Source organism: Guillardia theta (assembly GCF_000315625.1).
Source record: "Guillardia theta CCMP2712 unplaced genomic scaffold GUITHscaffold_15, whole genome shotgun sequence".
Lineage (NCBI taxonomy): Eukaryota > Cryptophyceae > Pyrenomonadales > Geminigeraceae > Guillardia > Guillardia theta.
Window position 1 is genome coordinate 270270 of NW_005434659.1, and position 14991 is coordinate 285260.

Consider the following 14991-nt stretch of genomic DNA (forward strand, 5'->3'; position numbering starts at 1 on the left):
CTCCTCTCCTCTCCTCTCCTCTCCTCTCATGCATGTTGGTCAGCAAAGAGGATCAACGCTTTGATGAAGACTCACCTGGAGCAGAAGGAGGTGATGAAATGCGATCTACCATCACCACCACCACCACCTCCTCCTCCTCCTCCCTCCTCCTCCTTCTTAACGTCAGTTTCTTCTGCCGCCTCCTCTCCAGGTAAGGTGATGCTTCCAGGCTGTTCGTCTTTCTGGGACTTTCCCGCTCCTCCTCCTCCTCCTTCTTGCTGCTTGCCGCCATAAGAGGATTCCACTGAGATATCTCACGAGCCTTTAGAGGATGCGACAAGCGTTCGCCCAGCACTGCTTCCTCCTTGCGCTGCGGGGGTCGAGCACGGACACTTCCGTTCTCTCCTCCTCCTCCTCCTCCTCCTCCTCCTCCTCCTCCTCCTCCTCCTCCTTCGCCGCCGCCGCCGCCGCCTCTTTCAATGCCTCGTCCTTTCTCTCTCGCTTCTCCTCCTTTTGTCTTGGCTGCCTCTGCGATTCGCCTTGTCCGAGGGCTCGAGGCTGCCCCATCGCTAGAGCAGGAAGACTCTTCTTTGCCTTGTGCCTCCTCGCCTCTTGCTCCAACCCTGCTGCTACTACTGCTGCTGCTGCTGCTGCTGCTGCCGCTGCCGCTGCTGCTGCTGCCTCCTTCTCCGCCTCCTCCTGCTCCTTCACCTCCTCCTGCTCAACTCCTTCACCCCTTCGCTTGGCTGGAGTGAGGATCGGGAGTCTGCTGGAGGATAGCTTGCGGAGGGAGGGGTGAGAAGCGCGGACCAGGCGGGGAAGGAGCCGCATGATTCCTGTGTGCTGGTCCAGCCAGAACTTGGGCTGCGACCAGGAGGAAGAGACGCTCTGGGAGTGGGGGACGAGAGACATCCAGCAGTGGAGGATGAGCTTGAGGAAGCCCGCGTCTGCTAACCGATAGCTCTTGAGGTCCTTGCTCCTGTTCAGCTTCGACTCCTGCGAGGTGCTTCAGGGAGGCGAGGAGCGAGAGAAGATGAGAGCGGAAGCAGCAGCAGCAGCAGCAGCAGCAGCAGCAGCAGCAGCAGCAGCAGCAGCAGCAGCAGCAGCAGCAGCAGCAGCAGCAGCAGCAGCAGCAGCAGCAGCAGCAGGAGAAGAAGAAGTGAAGTACTGACCACAAGAGCGTTGTTCTGACAGTAAGAATGCTTTGCAATGAAGTTTTGGATCTCAGTGTGTAGACTGAGTATTCCCCTCCTTTGCTGCTGAGCCGTCGCGTCCAAAATCTTCAGCTCCTGCTTCAGTCGACTGCAAGAAATCAGAAGGCCAGGCAGACGAGTCAGCAGCCATGGTGAAGGGGAGGGGGGAGGCGAAATGGGCGTTTGGAAGGGAGGAGGGAGGAAGGAGTAGGTAAGATGAGGAAAGGAGAGGATGGAGGTAGGGGGAAGGGAGGAAGAAGAGCAATGAGACAAAGGAGGCAGGAAAGAGAGGGAGGAGGAGGAAGGAGGAAGGAAGGGAAGAAGCGAGAGGAGGAGGGGGGAGCACCTGATTTGCGATTCTTCGCCATGGACTTCATGGAAGGAGGCGATGGTCGACTGGATCCTGAAGGGAGCGGAAGCGACGGAGGGAAGTGAGCGAGAGGAGGAAAAGGGAGGAAGGAGAAAGGAGGGAGAGCTAAGGAGGGAAGGAGGAAGGAGAGTGATCAAGACGAGGGACTTGAGGAGTAAACCTGTGGTGCTCGTTGTTGACGTTCTTTAGGTTGCTCTCGAGTTGCCAGAGCGCCTCGTTCATCCTCTGCGCAGAACAGCTGAGAAGAGCAGAGACATGACAGCGACGGTCAGCTCACGGCCAGCTCAGCTTGCTCCGGACTGTTCGAAAAGGTGTTAGAGGAAGAGAGAAGGATTTGCTCCCTAGTAGTTGAGATCGTCCGCCCTCTCCTCCTCTGAACCAACTGCGTCCTCCTCCTCCTCTACTCCTCTTCCCCTCTCCGTTCCTCGCGTACTCATCCGGTTTTCTTTTCTCCCCCTCTCCTTCCCACTCCTCTGCTCTGCTCTGCTCTGCTCTGCTCTGCTCTGCTCTGCTCTGCTCTGCTCTGCTCTGCTCTGCTCTGCTCTGCTCTGCTCTGCTCTGCTCTGCTCTGCTCTGCTCTGCTCTGCTCTGCTCTGCTCTGCTCTGCTCTGCTCTGCTCTGCTCTGCTCTGCTCTGCTCTGCTCTGCTCTGCTCTGCTCTGCTCTACCTCGAAGAGATCAACGTCGAGACTTGGTTCATGGTTCCGATGGAATTGATTCCGATCTTCTCGCAGTTTCTGTGCTTCTGACGTGCCTGAGTGATAGTCAGAGACGATCCTCATACGAGTGAGCAGCAGCAGCAGCAGCAGCAGCAGCAGCAGCAGCAGGCTTGAGCGAGCAGCAACACGCCATTTGCTCACCATCGCGTGTTCTTTCGTCCCCTTGATCAACGCCATGAGGGAGGACCTTGAACAGACACGATCAGCAGCACAACAAACATCTCATAACCTTGTCACTTCTTCTCCGCCTCCTTCGTGAGCTCCTTGTCCGTCAGCCTCCAGCTCACGTTCCTCTTCACCTGCCCAGCTGCAGGTCAGCACGATTGGGGCAGGCAAGCCAGCAAGCGGCAACGATGCTGGGAAGGTTGACGCGAGTCGAGCAGCTGTCAAGAACAGAAGACCAGATCTTGTTTCTGAGGGCTTTCCTGTGCTCGTTCCGCTGGAAGTTCGTCAGCAACGTTGTGCAGACCTTCCTCTCAAGTTACCTTGCCCTCAGTGTCTTGAAACCCCGTCTCCCCCTCGTGCTCGAGCTCCTGGATCTCCGAGGAATGTTTCTTTCTCTGCAAGGCGCCAGGCTCGTCAAATGCAGAGGAGAAGTTTGGTAGAGAACACCTTGACGCACTTTTGGATATGATACAAGATGTCAACCAGTTGAACCTCACTGTCTCTGGCCTGCAAAGAAACCAGAAGTGAGAAACCATCAGGCATCTCTCAAGACTGCACCATGTTCTCTCTGCCGAAGTAGATCAAGTTCCTCAACAATCCATGCATCTCGTCGTTCCATTCCGCGATCTGTCTGACATCAGAACGTCTGTGTTCGTTCTCAGGCAGTCCTCACCCGTGGGACAGCTTCATGATTGCACGCGTATACCAGTGACGTATGATCGAATGTCGACAACTTCATCGGAGCATCTCCAAGGTGTGCAAGAACAGAGACGGCTGCATGCCGTATCAGTGCTGTTTCATGATGCACACATCTACACCTTGCTCCTTGAGGAGCTCAAAGAACGCTTTGGCATCATCGATCGGGTCGCTCAACAAGGGCGGGAACTTCCCATCGCAGATGTCCATGAGCTCTGAAAACGTGACCTGATCGCAAAGTTCGTCTCAAACATGCGGATGCACACAGACGGTTTCAGCAGTTGACAACCAAGACAGACTTGGCTCAACCAACATTTTCATGCTCTTTGTACCTTCAAGATCCCTCTTGTACTCTGCACAGAGATCCAGGGGTCATGGAAGCAAGCGTCTATGATCCTCCTCAAGATCGGGAGCTTCTTGCGAAGGATGTTGGGTCGGGAGAGGATCAGACTGGGGATGAGATAGACCGGTGAACACAAAGGAAGTATAAAGGAGGTAGAAGGCACCTGTCGATCTTGGTCTTCTCAAGGAGATGCGCTTCTTGTTTGCTCTCATTCACGCCGGCCATGAATCGTTTAAAGTTGGTGCGCAGGAAGTGAACTTCATCGAGGAGCACGAAGGAATCTTTAGGCAGTAACTTCCTTTCTTCTTTCTTGGGCCTCCGTCGAGAAAGAAACCGGTGCAAGACCTGCCTCTGAATCGAAAGCCTTCGATTGATCCTGATCTGAGACGAGCTCTGATGAGATGGAGTCTTGGGGATGACCACTGGGGAAGAAATTCGATGCAAAGTTCCTTGAAAGGCCCCCACCAACTGCACCTCCTCCTCCTCCTCCTCCTCGTCATCATCGTCATCGTCGTCGTCATCAGGGTCTCTTGGAGGCGCTGTCATCGTCAGGCACTTAGCAACTCTAGACAGAGAGGAGGGAGCAAGGACTTGTTCTCTCCCCCATGTCAGCCCCTAGCCTACATCCACGTCGTTCCAGTCTGCATGTCCACCAGACGTAGTATATTTTCAGCCGTTACATTTGACCATGTCAATCAAAACCGTTACTTTTTTTACTTTCTTTCACATTTTAAAAAAGTTACTTACGTTTGACTTGTCAGTCTAGGAGTCGCGTGACTTAGCGGGGGCCCGGGGGCCCGGGGCCTCTTGTAGTCAGTCACTCTCAACGGATGTGGGCCGCGGACTGGCCGCGGGCAGTCTGTTTCCGATACGTGACTGTAGGGGACGGAGTCCGGAATTCGGGAAGCAGTGCTGAACTTGCAAACTTGAAAGTTGAGTCAGGGGCTGAATGAGGGCGCGGCCGCAGTGAATAGATCATTGAGGGCAGATTGAGGCTGACTCAGCTGAATGAGGGCTGAATGAGGGCCGCAGTGAATGGCCATTGAGGGCAGATTGAGGCTGACTCAGCTGAATGAGGGCTGAATGAGGGCCCGGGCTGAAAAATGATCAGGGGCTGTATGAGCTGCTGTATGAGGGGCTGTATGAGGGGCTGTATGAGGGGTTCAAGTTCACGTGCCATCATGGCCCAAATCAGCGCTGCAGTTGCCGCCTAGCCCAACTGCTCGTGCTCCTCGTGCTCCTTGCTCAGAGCTCTTCTCCTCTTCTTCTACTTACCATCCTCCTCTAGCGCGTCTCCCATCCCCGCATCCTCCCTGCTTCAGCTTCAGCAGAACCAACCTCCCCCGCCACAGTACCCTCAAGGCAACGAGAGCTGCGGGAAATGAAGGTGAAGGTCATTTCGCGGAATGAATCGGATTACACCAGAGAGCGCAAGTCGGACATTGTGAAAGTCTTCCACAACCCAGGTTGCTCCTTGTTTGATTGCTCCTCCCTCCTCTTCCTCGTCCTCCCTCCTCCCTCCCTCCTGCCTTACTTGGCGTGCAGATCCGGCGTTGCATCCATTTGAACGAGCAAGAGAGTACAAGCGAGCGTTGAACGCTGTCAAGTTGGATAAAGTCTTCGCCAAGCCCTTTGCTCGATCCTTGTCGGGCCATCGAGATGCCATCTCGTGCTTTGCGAGGAGCAAGCAACGGTTGGTCGATGTGGCGTCAGGAAGGTCAGGGAGCAAGACGGTTGCTTCGCATGCGCTTGACATTCATGGCAGTTGCGACGGAGAGCTGAGGCTCTGGGACCTCTCGACCGGCAACTCTCGATGGAGCACGATCGCGCACACGGGCTTCGTGCGGGGAGTGACCTTCTCGCGGGACGGGGAGAACCTCTGGAGTTGCGGGGACGACAAGCTGGTGAAGATGTGGGGGAGAGACTATGAGTCAGAGGTGGGGGAGGAAAGGGCAGTCGAGCCTGAGCTCACCCTCATGGGCCAACACGCGTTCCTGGGCATCGACCATCACTGGAAGGAGTCGTTGATCGCCACGTGCGGGGTAGACGTTCATATCTGGGACCCCCAGCGATCAGAACCGCTCCACACGCTCTCATGGGGCAGCGAGAGCGTCGTGTCTGTTCGGTTCAATCCGGTCGAGCACAACGTGTTGGCATCGACGGCATCAGGTGATGAAGGGGAGGGTGCAGTGATGAAAGAGGGAAGGGACATGTTGTTTGATGCAAGGATGGTTGGTTGGTTGGTTGATGTTCTGTTTGCTATTGCTCTTTCTAACACTTACCTGCATTCGAACTTGCGACTTGTACTTGTACTTGTAACTTGATTCATCTTTCTCTATGTTTTCATTGCCGTCCTCGGCCCGTCCCCGTCCTCATTCCCGTCCCCGTCCTCATCCCCGTCCTCTTCATCCTCGTCCCCGCTGCCACTCATCCTTCTTCCTCACAGACAGGAGCATCATCCTCTACGACATCAGGACCGCGACCTCGCTCAGAAAGCTGGTGCTCAACAAGAGGAGCAACCGACTCTGCTGGAACCCTATGGAAGCTTTCAACTTCGTGGTTGCCAATGAGGATCACAACCTCTATACCTTCGACATGCGCAAGTGAGATGCCTCTTCCTCCTCCCCCTCCGCCATCTCATCCTCCGTCTCCTCCTCCTCTTTCACCACGTTTTCCTCCTTCTCCTCCTCCTCTTCATGCTCCCTGTCCCTGTCCCTCTCCCTCTCCCTCTCCCTCTCCCTGTCCCTCTCCCTCTAAGTCTAACTCCTTTCCCACAGGTTCGACTCTGCTCTGTGTGTGCACAAGGACCATGTGTCTGCTGTCCTCGACGTTGACTTCGCCCCAACGGTATGGGAGGGTTGATGACGTCATCGTCGCTGGTTTGACTCGCGAGGGACAGGGACGGGAGTTCGTCTCCGGCAGTTACGATCGAACTGTTCGCATCTTCAAGTATAATGCCGGGAGAAGTCGTGAGGTTGCCTCCTCGCCCTGCTGCTGCTGCTCCTCCTCCTCCTGCTCTGCTGCTCCTGCTCCTGCTCCTGCTCCTGCTCCTGCTCCTGCTCCTGCTCCTGCTCCTGCTCTGCTCCACTATCTCCTTGCTCGGACTTTTCTCCTCTGTTCTTCCTTCTTACCCTCCATCCCCCTCCCTCTGCAATTTTCCGTCTCTTTGACATCTCCTTCCTTGCAGGTCTACCACGGCAAGCGGATGCAGCGAATCTGGTCGGTTCTCTTCTCAGGAGACGCCAAGTGGGTCCTTTCAGCGTCTGACGACTTCAACATTCGCTTGTGGAAGGCAAACGCAAGGTGAGGACGAAGAGGAAGGAAGATTGAGAGCAAGCAGTCAAGAGAGGACAGCAAGAAGAATACAAGAGGAGATTGCTGGGCTCTTGTGGCAGAGCGGAGGAGGAGGAGGAGGAGGAGGAGGAGGAGGAGGAGATGCATCGGGCTGGTCCTGACATGTCCGGCAGTGAGAGCGTGAAGCCGCTGCTTCCAAGAGAGCAAAGGAAGTTGGAATATCTCGACAAGCTCAAGGACAGATTCAAGGAGGTAAGTCCTCTCCTGCTTCCTCCCTACTCCTCCCCTCTGGTTTCTCCGTCGTCGTTCCTCCTCGTTCCTCCTCCCTCCCTCCTCTCCCCCCTCCTTCCTCTCACCTCCCTGCAGACCGCGGACGTCAAGCGCATATCCCGCCATCGTCACCTCCCCAAGGCGATCCTCAAGGTCTGGAGGCTGCGGGAGCTGCTGGGGATGACGAGGATGGCAGGCTACGAAGCTCAAGGGCATCATCAAGGACTCGAAGAAGAGGAAGGAGAACAACGTCAGGAAGCATTCCAAGCCAGGAGCCGTCCCCTACGTGGCGGAGAGGAAGAAGGAGATTGTCAAGGAGTTAGAGTGATCGCCCATCTCCCCCCTCCCTCCCCTCCTCCCTCCATTCTCTTCCTCTCAGTCCCTCCCTCCTCCTTCTTGTCCCTCCTCCCAACTTTTAAGTTCGCTCTTCTTGGCCTGTAGACCAGTGATCCGTTCCCTGAATACACCTCTCTTGTAATCGTCATATAACCAGGAGTGAGCAAGGGAAAGCGGGGTACAGCAAGTGAAGTACAACAGTGGCACAAATGCCAAGAGCGAGAGGAGAACGAGTACGAGTACGGGAGGAGGAGGAGGAGGAGGAGGAGGAGGAGGAGGAGGAGGAGGAGGAGGCATCAGTTCCAAGGCTCTGCATCCTCCCCTACCACGGGATCGCTCGGCTTCTCCTGATCGTAAGAGAGCAGCTGACGAACGTTGCGCTCGATGCAGTCCACGTAGTCCTCGAGCGGGAGGATGGAGAACGGCTCCTCGATCTGCACGCCGAGCTCCTCGATCCCGAAGAAGAACACTCCCACAAGGGAGCAGACGGGGACCATAAGGAAGCTGTCTCCGAGCTCCTTCACCAGCGCAAACGGAAGCAGCAAGATCCACAGGGCGAGGAAGCGACCAGTGTGACGGGTGTACACCAGCGGAACCTGCGACGAAGTGAACAACACCGATGAAATACACCACCATGTTCCTCCTCCTCCTCGACATCCCATCAACTTCTCCCCTCCCCCCCCCCGCCTTCCTCTCTTCACTTCCCCTCCTCCTCCTCACCTCTCCCCTTCCCCTTCCTTCCCTCCCTCCTCCCTCCTCCTCTCATACCGGCATCTTCTGCAGCCTGTCACATGCTACCCATGCGCTGGTGAGCTCGTCCAGGTGGAGGTCAAATCTTGCCTTGGTACTCCCATCAATCTCCTGCGATCGCCGAACGATCCTCGTGATGTCTGCCAGCGCCTGCACCGGCCGCACCGATGAGCTCATGATCCTCTCGCTCTCCTTCCTCCCCAGCAGCTGCGTCAGCTTTGACTTCAGCTTCTGCTCCTCATCAGGATCGTGGCGGAAGTGATCCTTCAGGACGTGGGACAGAGCGACAACCCTCCGCGCATGCTCCTCCCTGTACTCCTTCTCCAGGTACGACATGCCCTGCCTCGCGATGTTGCTGCACAGATGCTCTATCCTCATCCAGTTGCATCTTGCCTCGTTCCACCTCGCGTAGACCGTGTTGGTCCGGAAGACGAGGAGGAGGGCGAGGGCAGGAGAGGAGAGCTGGAACGGCAGCGTCGGCAGGGCGAGCATGAAGGTTCCGTCCCGGGGGACGTCGGGAATGAGCCCGTTTAGGATGGCAGCGTTAGTGAAGTAGGCGAGCAGGGCAGTCAAAGTCACGACCCCCACCTCCACCCAGAGGCCTCGGATGATGCCGGAGGTGAACATGGTGGAGAGGTTGCTGAACAAGCGCTCGGTCGATCGGAAGGTGAGCCAGTCGTCGCTAGTGAAGATCGTCCTCCTGTACAGCCGGCTCGCCTCCTTGTAGTTGTCCGACTCGTTGATGAAGCCCAAGGACAGCAGGTCTGCTGAGCTTTCTGTCTCCACTGGGCTGGTCTTGGTCGAGTACTTGAGCTTGCAGAGCCAACGGGACGGCGCCGCCCGACATCCGCTGGTCGACGATCTGCCAGCAGGTCGCATGCCTCCCCCCCATCGCCCTCCACCCACGGCGAACTTGAAGCAAGACCCATCTGTGGCGAGCAGCAGGAGGAGGCAAAAGAATAATTTCGACATTTCCGTACGAGACGACGATCACTTGGTGAGAGCAAGGCTCTGAACCGTCTGCCAACCCTGCCACAGAACTTCGAGACTGATCGCAAGGAGAAAACTTATCGACAAAGCCAGCAGGCCACCAAACCCTTCGACCTGTATTCATCATATCAGTGAAGCTGTTGGAACATGAAGTGGCTCGCTCGAGTGCGAAAGAGCATGCCTTTCCTACTTGGGGGTTGTCTACTTGTGTTTCAAACCAGCCCCAACCCTTCTCCTCCTCCTTCATTTCCTCTCTCCCTCCCTCTCTCCCGTCCTGCCTTCAACCCTTCCTCCTGATTCTCCCAGGCTCAATGCATCAACCGTTTCGTTCTCTGTCGCTCTCCCGTCTTTTCACCCAACGATACAAGCAGGAATTAACAGGGGATCAGATTAACTTCCATCCCTCTCTTCCCTCTCCTCTCCCCTCCTCCCTCCCCTCCCCTCCCCTTGATCCTCTCCTTCTACTCCCTCCCCTCCCCTTGATCCTCTCCTTCTACTCCCTCTCCTCCCCTTCACCCTCTCATTCTACTCTCTCTCCCCACGCCTCGAAGCGACAAAGCCATGTCCTACGACAGCCGCCATGTCACATATAAAGGTGACCCTCATCCCCTTCTGATCCTTCAGTATCTCCCGGACCACATGCCGGACCCGACTGAGGGACAGTACCGGGTCCCGGTGGTGCCTGGCGGAGCCTGTCACTGAAGCTCCGACAGCCTCCCCGCACACTCGGACTCCGACATTCAAGAGCAGGCCCGGCTGCCCGCACTGGCGGCAAGGACTCCGGGATCAGGGAGTCCGTGGCGCCGACCGCGGGCCGCGCCCGGCCGCGGGCCCCGGGTGCCCGGTCAGTGAGGCGGGCCTCGTCTAGTACTCTGCCTGGTCTCGCGCGCCGGACTCCCGAATGCCACTCGGAGGCTCCGCGACTTCCGAAGACAGTTTTAAAAATTCAAATTTTTGGTGGGAATGAATTGAATCTCACCCTTTATATTTCGAGTGACCCCCTCTAAATTGGAGGTGACTGAAATCTCAGGGTCTCCGACCGATTTTGTCGTTGCGCCAATGGAGGGCCCGAGGCTTCGAGCGAGGGATACGAACCGTCCCGCCCCGCCCATGCACAAGAGACTTGAGAGTCTCCTGATGGAGGAACAAGCGTCAAGGCCTCAAGTCCGTGATGACCTCGTGGTTCTGGCTGCTTCTCCTGAGCAAGCAAGCCGCACGGTTGCTCGCAATCGTTCACCCATCGCTGGTAGCACGCCAGAGGATATGAGGAGAAGAACGAAGAAGCCACAGACGGCTGCAGCAGTGCAGGAGAATATTTTTTCGAAGTTTCATGACCCCAGCATGAACATTGAAAGTCTCAGAACCAGGGAGCCTGCATTCTGCATTGGGGCCCCTCGCTTGAAGCCCATGGATTTCGAAGGAACTGTCCCATCATTACTAAGTGAACCACAGGACTCCAACGACCCAGCCACATGCGATGCATCCTTGATAGAATATTTAGATCAGGTTCTGAGCATGGATTCGGCATACTTCAACGACGAGAGCGCATACGGTAGCTTGTTCCAGAACATTTCATTGAATGAGTTTGAAAGCGGCCTGAGCAAACCGCAAGGGCTTGAATCGGGTTGCGCGCAGTATCCGATAGATTGGAGAATGACAGTTCTTTGGCTGTCGTACCTGGCGATCTGGAGCTCTCAAGAGGATCTTGAAAGCATCTTGACGACGATGCTAGGGGCTTCACGAGAATACTCTCCATCTGAAGCACAACTCGAAACTCTGACCAACGAGATGTACGTCTACATGATGCGCCACGATGCAGATCCTTCGTCGTCGATTTCTCGTCTGCAAGATTTCAGGCGGCTGCCGTTGGATGACAGACTTGGTGCTCTACATGATTTACTTGTGCGATTGCTGACCTTGAAGGTTGAAACGATCTCGAGTGAGCAGATGAGTTTTTCCTAGTTTGTCATTGATGTTTTGACAGGTCAATCACAGTCAGACGTCAATCAAGTTGAGATGTATGCGTTGTCTCTCTTGCTGTGCATGAGCTGAAGTGAGCTTTTCAGAGATGTAGCATTGCCCGCCGACTTTGCCGGAGTGAAAATCTCACTGCGGTTGCAACTGCAAGCGCGTTTTGGAATCTTCACCACGACGGGATTCTATCGGTAACGATTGACCTGCTAGCTCCAGTGCTGTCCTTGCTTGACACGAGGTTTCCGCCAGTGATCTTCAAGTCCTTCAGTCAGCAGCTGTTAGGCTGATAGCTCGAGACTGAAGTCATGGATGAAACCATTAGGAGTTATTGACGAGCTTCCTGACCCTCTACCTTAACATAGTTTGTACAACAAGAGTGAAAGAGCAGAATGGCTAGAAAGTCATCCTCAGGTGCCCGTGTGACCAGGTTTCCTCCCCGTCGGAGTTCAGCGGAGTCGAAATCCCCTGGTTGAGTGCAGTGAGAAACGATCGCCGACGCGACTCAGTGCTACCTCTGGGAATTCATCAGCAAGCTCCTCTTCAAGCCTCTGGTCTATCTCCTTGTACTCTTCCATCAAGCGGAGAGCTCCTTCCCTCTCCTTCCTAGGGTGACGAGTGAGGAAAGAAAGGGCAAGGGAAGAGGGGGATAAGGAAAGGAGGAACGAGACGTACTGAATCTCGTCCTGTGCCATCTCCACGGACTGCGCGACACTTGAGTTCCATTGCCTGTTGAAAAATGTATGAGCAAGTGAGGAGTGAGAAAGGAGTGAGTGAGGCTTACGAGCTGCCTTCCTGTATACCCTTAGCTCTCAACTCATCGATGATTCTAGCCTCCTTTTCTTCTTGGGCTGCCTGTGACCCAGAGTTTCATCAGTTAAAAGTTCCATGTTCCCTCTAAGCTGACCTCAGCAAAAATTTCGCTGGCATTGAGTTTGTCCAACTTCACCGTCCCATTCCGAACCATCTCCTGTGCCTCTCTGAAGGTAGCGTTAGCCTCTCTGTCACTGACCGGTCAGGCATAAGCTCACTCCCAGCTCCGTTGGAATCGAGCCGCACCCGCATGGTCCCGGTCGACAAACTTATTCACGTCTACAGGCTCATCTTCTTTCATGACGCGATCCCACCAGAGTCGAGCAATCTGAACCACAAGTTCTTCATGCACCAGCCTCATTGCTGCTTACAGAGCAGCTACCGATTCTTGCCAAGTTCCTGGACCGTCGTAGTCCGGTGACCATTCCGGCTCGTCATTCGGTATGAAAGCTGCACCAGGAGGTCTCTTGCTCAGATGCACCTGCAATCGTCACGAGTCACAGCCAGGCGTCAGGCCCATTCACACGGACCCAAATGGTTTTCTTCGTCTGATTGTCAATATCTAAGATTTCCTGTACGTTCCAGTCGTGCTCGTCTGGACCATCCTTGACCCTATATTCGAGCTTTCCAACGATCAAGACGGTCTTCAAAGGTCGTTTGAATGCCGGAATGACTCCCATGTTGTCCTGTCTGTGCTCCTAGAATCGCCTTAGTCAACCTTAAGATCAGTAGTAGACATTTCACCTGTGGCTCATGTATTGAAACGCGGATCCATTTTTCTCTCACTTTGACATGCACATCTCGGCCTCTGACCCAATCGGGAGCAAAGATCTGGATTCGATATTCAAACCACACCATGATATCAGGAGCCATCGCTCACATGCAAGAACACGTCATCCTGTGTTTGCGACCAGTAATATTTCTTGGTCTTTCCACCATTCCTTGTCATCGAATTTACGAAGGTCTTGCAACACATGACTCAGGAGCAGAAAGCAATCTCAGTGAGGGTATGACCTTGTTCATGGCAAATTCATAGCTGGTTCGATTGCGTGTATACTGGTACTTGATCTTGACACTCCCAACCCGACTCTCTGTTTGCACACCATCAGGTCATAATTGCCACTTCAAGTGACGGACACTAAAAATGGGTTGATGGAGCAGTCATCATACTTGAACCTCCCAACTACACTCGTACTCTTCTTCTCAAGAGGGTCAAATGGTGTCGTACCGGTCCACTCTTTCAGCAACTCGCGGGCCTTGGCAACCTCTGACGTTTCCAAGAACCCCGAGACAATGAGCGGCTCCGAGTGCCTCAGCGCTTGTCTTAGTCCGTGCTGTCATCACAACGTACTCACTCCTCTAACTTCGCAGCAGCAAGCACTGACCTCGTCATGGTTGTTGATGGCTTCTTGGATCTGCTGCCGTACACTTCACAACATTCGTCAGCTAAGTACGGGCTTTTCGAGGCAAGTAAGCAACAACCTGCGGCAGAGGTTGTTCTGCACATGATCCATCTCATCCTTGGCGTTAGGATCGTCTTCTGGCTTGTCGGATACAGAAACGTCCAGCTTGTCCCAGCGAGAGTAGTCGACTGTCTTCCACTTCCGTTCTTTCTCACTCCACGATTCCACCACAGGCCTCTGCAGGGGCTGGTCGTGCTCCCAATCGCTCCTGGTATGACCCTGATCAAGAAGATCTTTCTCAGAAATCATGTCCGGCGGCTTGAGCTTGGAGAGATCCGCGTTTTTACAAGGAACGTCCTCAACGAGTACTTCTCCATTTCGCACCGTGACTCGACTTGGTCCATGAAATTTTCTCAGCCTGGGCCTCAGCTCACTCTCTTCCTCATCATCACTGATCTCCTTGGCAAGCTTGTCCCATCTGCCATCGATTCAGAACCACAGCCTGGTCCTCAAAACACGCCAGCCCCTCCTCCTCTTTGACCCTCCTTCACCTTCCACTTCCACCTCTCCTAAACCTGCGGGTCGCCCCCGCTACCCCCCCTCCTGGTTTTCACCTCTCATAATTGATCCTCGCGTCCGAATGCTTCGAGTCTTCTTTCCCAGATCCTCCCCTCAGCTGAAGTAACCCACAAGCACGACCTTGGCAGCCGGCATTGCTGCAAGCGTTTCCCGCTCCTCCAGCACAGCAGCTGTCGACTGTCTGCATGCATGCTCTCGCCCTCGTCTTCAGAGGAGTCGACCATAGAGCAGACCAAGAGCATCTCGTAATGCTCAGACTCAGCATGAGTAGCAGCATGCTTCGCCGCGCTCCCCTGTCGTGTTCCATCAGTCGCATCCTGCAGTCAGGGTGCCACCCTTGCCCGGAGACCCGGACTCGGCCTGATTGTCTTCGTACTGATTTTTAACTTAACTTTGAGTAAAGTCACCAAGTTCCGGAAGTTGGCGAGGCCCTGAGAGTCGAGTCGAGGAGGCTTGACCCCGACACATACAGGCCACACGGCGAGAAGAGAAAAGACAGCGAGAACCCGGAAACAGATTAATCCTGCAGTGCCAACCGTTGAACTGTTGTCCCCCAAACTACTAAAGGTGACTAGCCTAGCCTAGTAGCACGGTACGGTACGCCGGGTAGCACCCGGGCGGCGGCCCGCCGGACCGGCCGGCCGCAACTTCCCGGCAGCGCCTCGGCGGGCGCAGCGGTACGGTCTCTACCCTCTTGAAGTTTACTCAAAGTTAAGTTAAAAATCAGTAAACTTGATCAATCACGCAACTCCGATGCTGCCGTCCTCCAGATTGTTCTCATACTAATTTTTAACTTAAAGGAAGTTGAGTAATTTGAAAGATTGGGGATGCGAGAAGGCGCTGTATTGCCCCTCAGTGGTCATCAGTCGCTTCTCTTTCTTTCTTTCTTTCTTTTTTTGGCGCCTTTAGTTACCGGGCTCTCTCAGGATAGACGGCCTCAGCTAGCACGTTGTTCTAAATGGTGTGATAGGTTAAAGGGGGGTACCCTTGACCCTCGGCACTTGACGCTCCTAGGCGCAAGAGCGCGACGGGACGCAGTTCAGGCAGGGATGAAGGGTGGGTGTATTCCAGGGAAATGGGGGGGTCCAGCATGGGGGCTGGTCAGTCTGTCGGCCCAACAC

At 54.9% G+C, this 14991-nt stretch overlaps 3 protein-coding genes across 3 annotated transcripts; 1 reads left to right on the top strand and 2 right to left on the bottom strand.

Annotated features, from left to right (window-relative positions):
* Positions 1-709: 709 nt before the first annotated feature.
* On the bottom strand, positions 710-3689 carry GUITHDRAFT_135341 (hypothetical protein; the record flags this gene model as incomplete). The annotated part of the gene is made up of 15 exons (XM_005837081.1): positions 710-745; positions 790-975; positions 1152-1281; positions 1519-1575; positions 1703-1780; positions 2210-2295; positions 2402-2447; positions 2560-2699; positions 2746-2820; positions 2873-2932; positions 2984-3052; positions 3099-3199; positions 3244-3349; positions 3454-3571; positions 3628-3689. The coding sequence occupies 15 exons, from the start codon at positions 3687-3689 to the stop codon at positions 710-712; spliced, it is 1350 nt and encodes a 449-aa protein (XP_005837138.1).
* Positions 3690-4845: 1156 nt separating this feature from the next.
* GUITHDRAFT_135342 (hypothetical protein) lies at positions 4846-7356 on the top strand (the record flags this gene model as incomplete). Its single annotated transcript, XM_005837082.1, has 10 exons — positions 4846-4930; positions 5010-5181; positions 5230-5633; positions 5911-6067; positions 6242-6311; positions 6364-6438; positions 6652-6767; positions 6932-7010; positions 7125-7181; positions 7225-7356. 10 exons carry the CDS (start codon positions 4846-4848, stop codon positions 7354-7356), a joined length of 1347 nt encoding a protein of 448 aa, XP_005837139.1.
* A 304-nt stretch (positions 7357-7660) lies between these two features.
* GUITHDRAFT_157312 (hypothetical protein) lies at positions 7661-14962 on the bottom strand (the record flags this gene model as incomplete). The annotated part of the gene is made up of 6 exons (XM_005837083.1): positions 7661-7711; positions 7739-7960; positions 8133-8849; positions 12114-12156; positions 14467-14556; positions 14856-14962. The coding sequence occupies 6 exons, from the start codon at positions 14960-14962 to the stop codon at positions 7661-7663; spliced, it is 1230 nt and encodes a 409-aa protein (XP_005837140.1).
* Between the last annotated feature and the right edge of the window lie 29 nt (positions 14963-14991).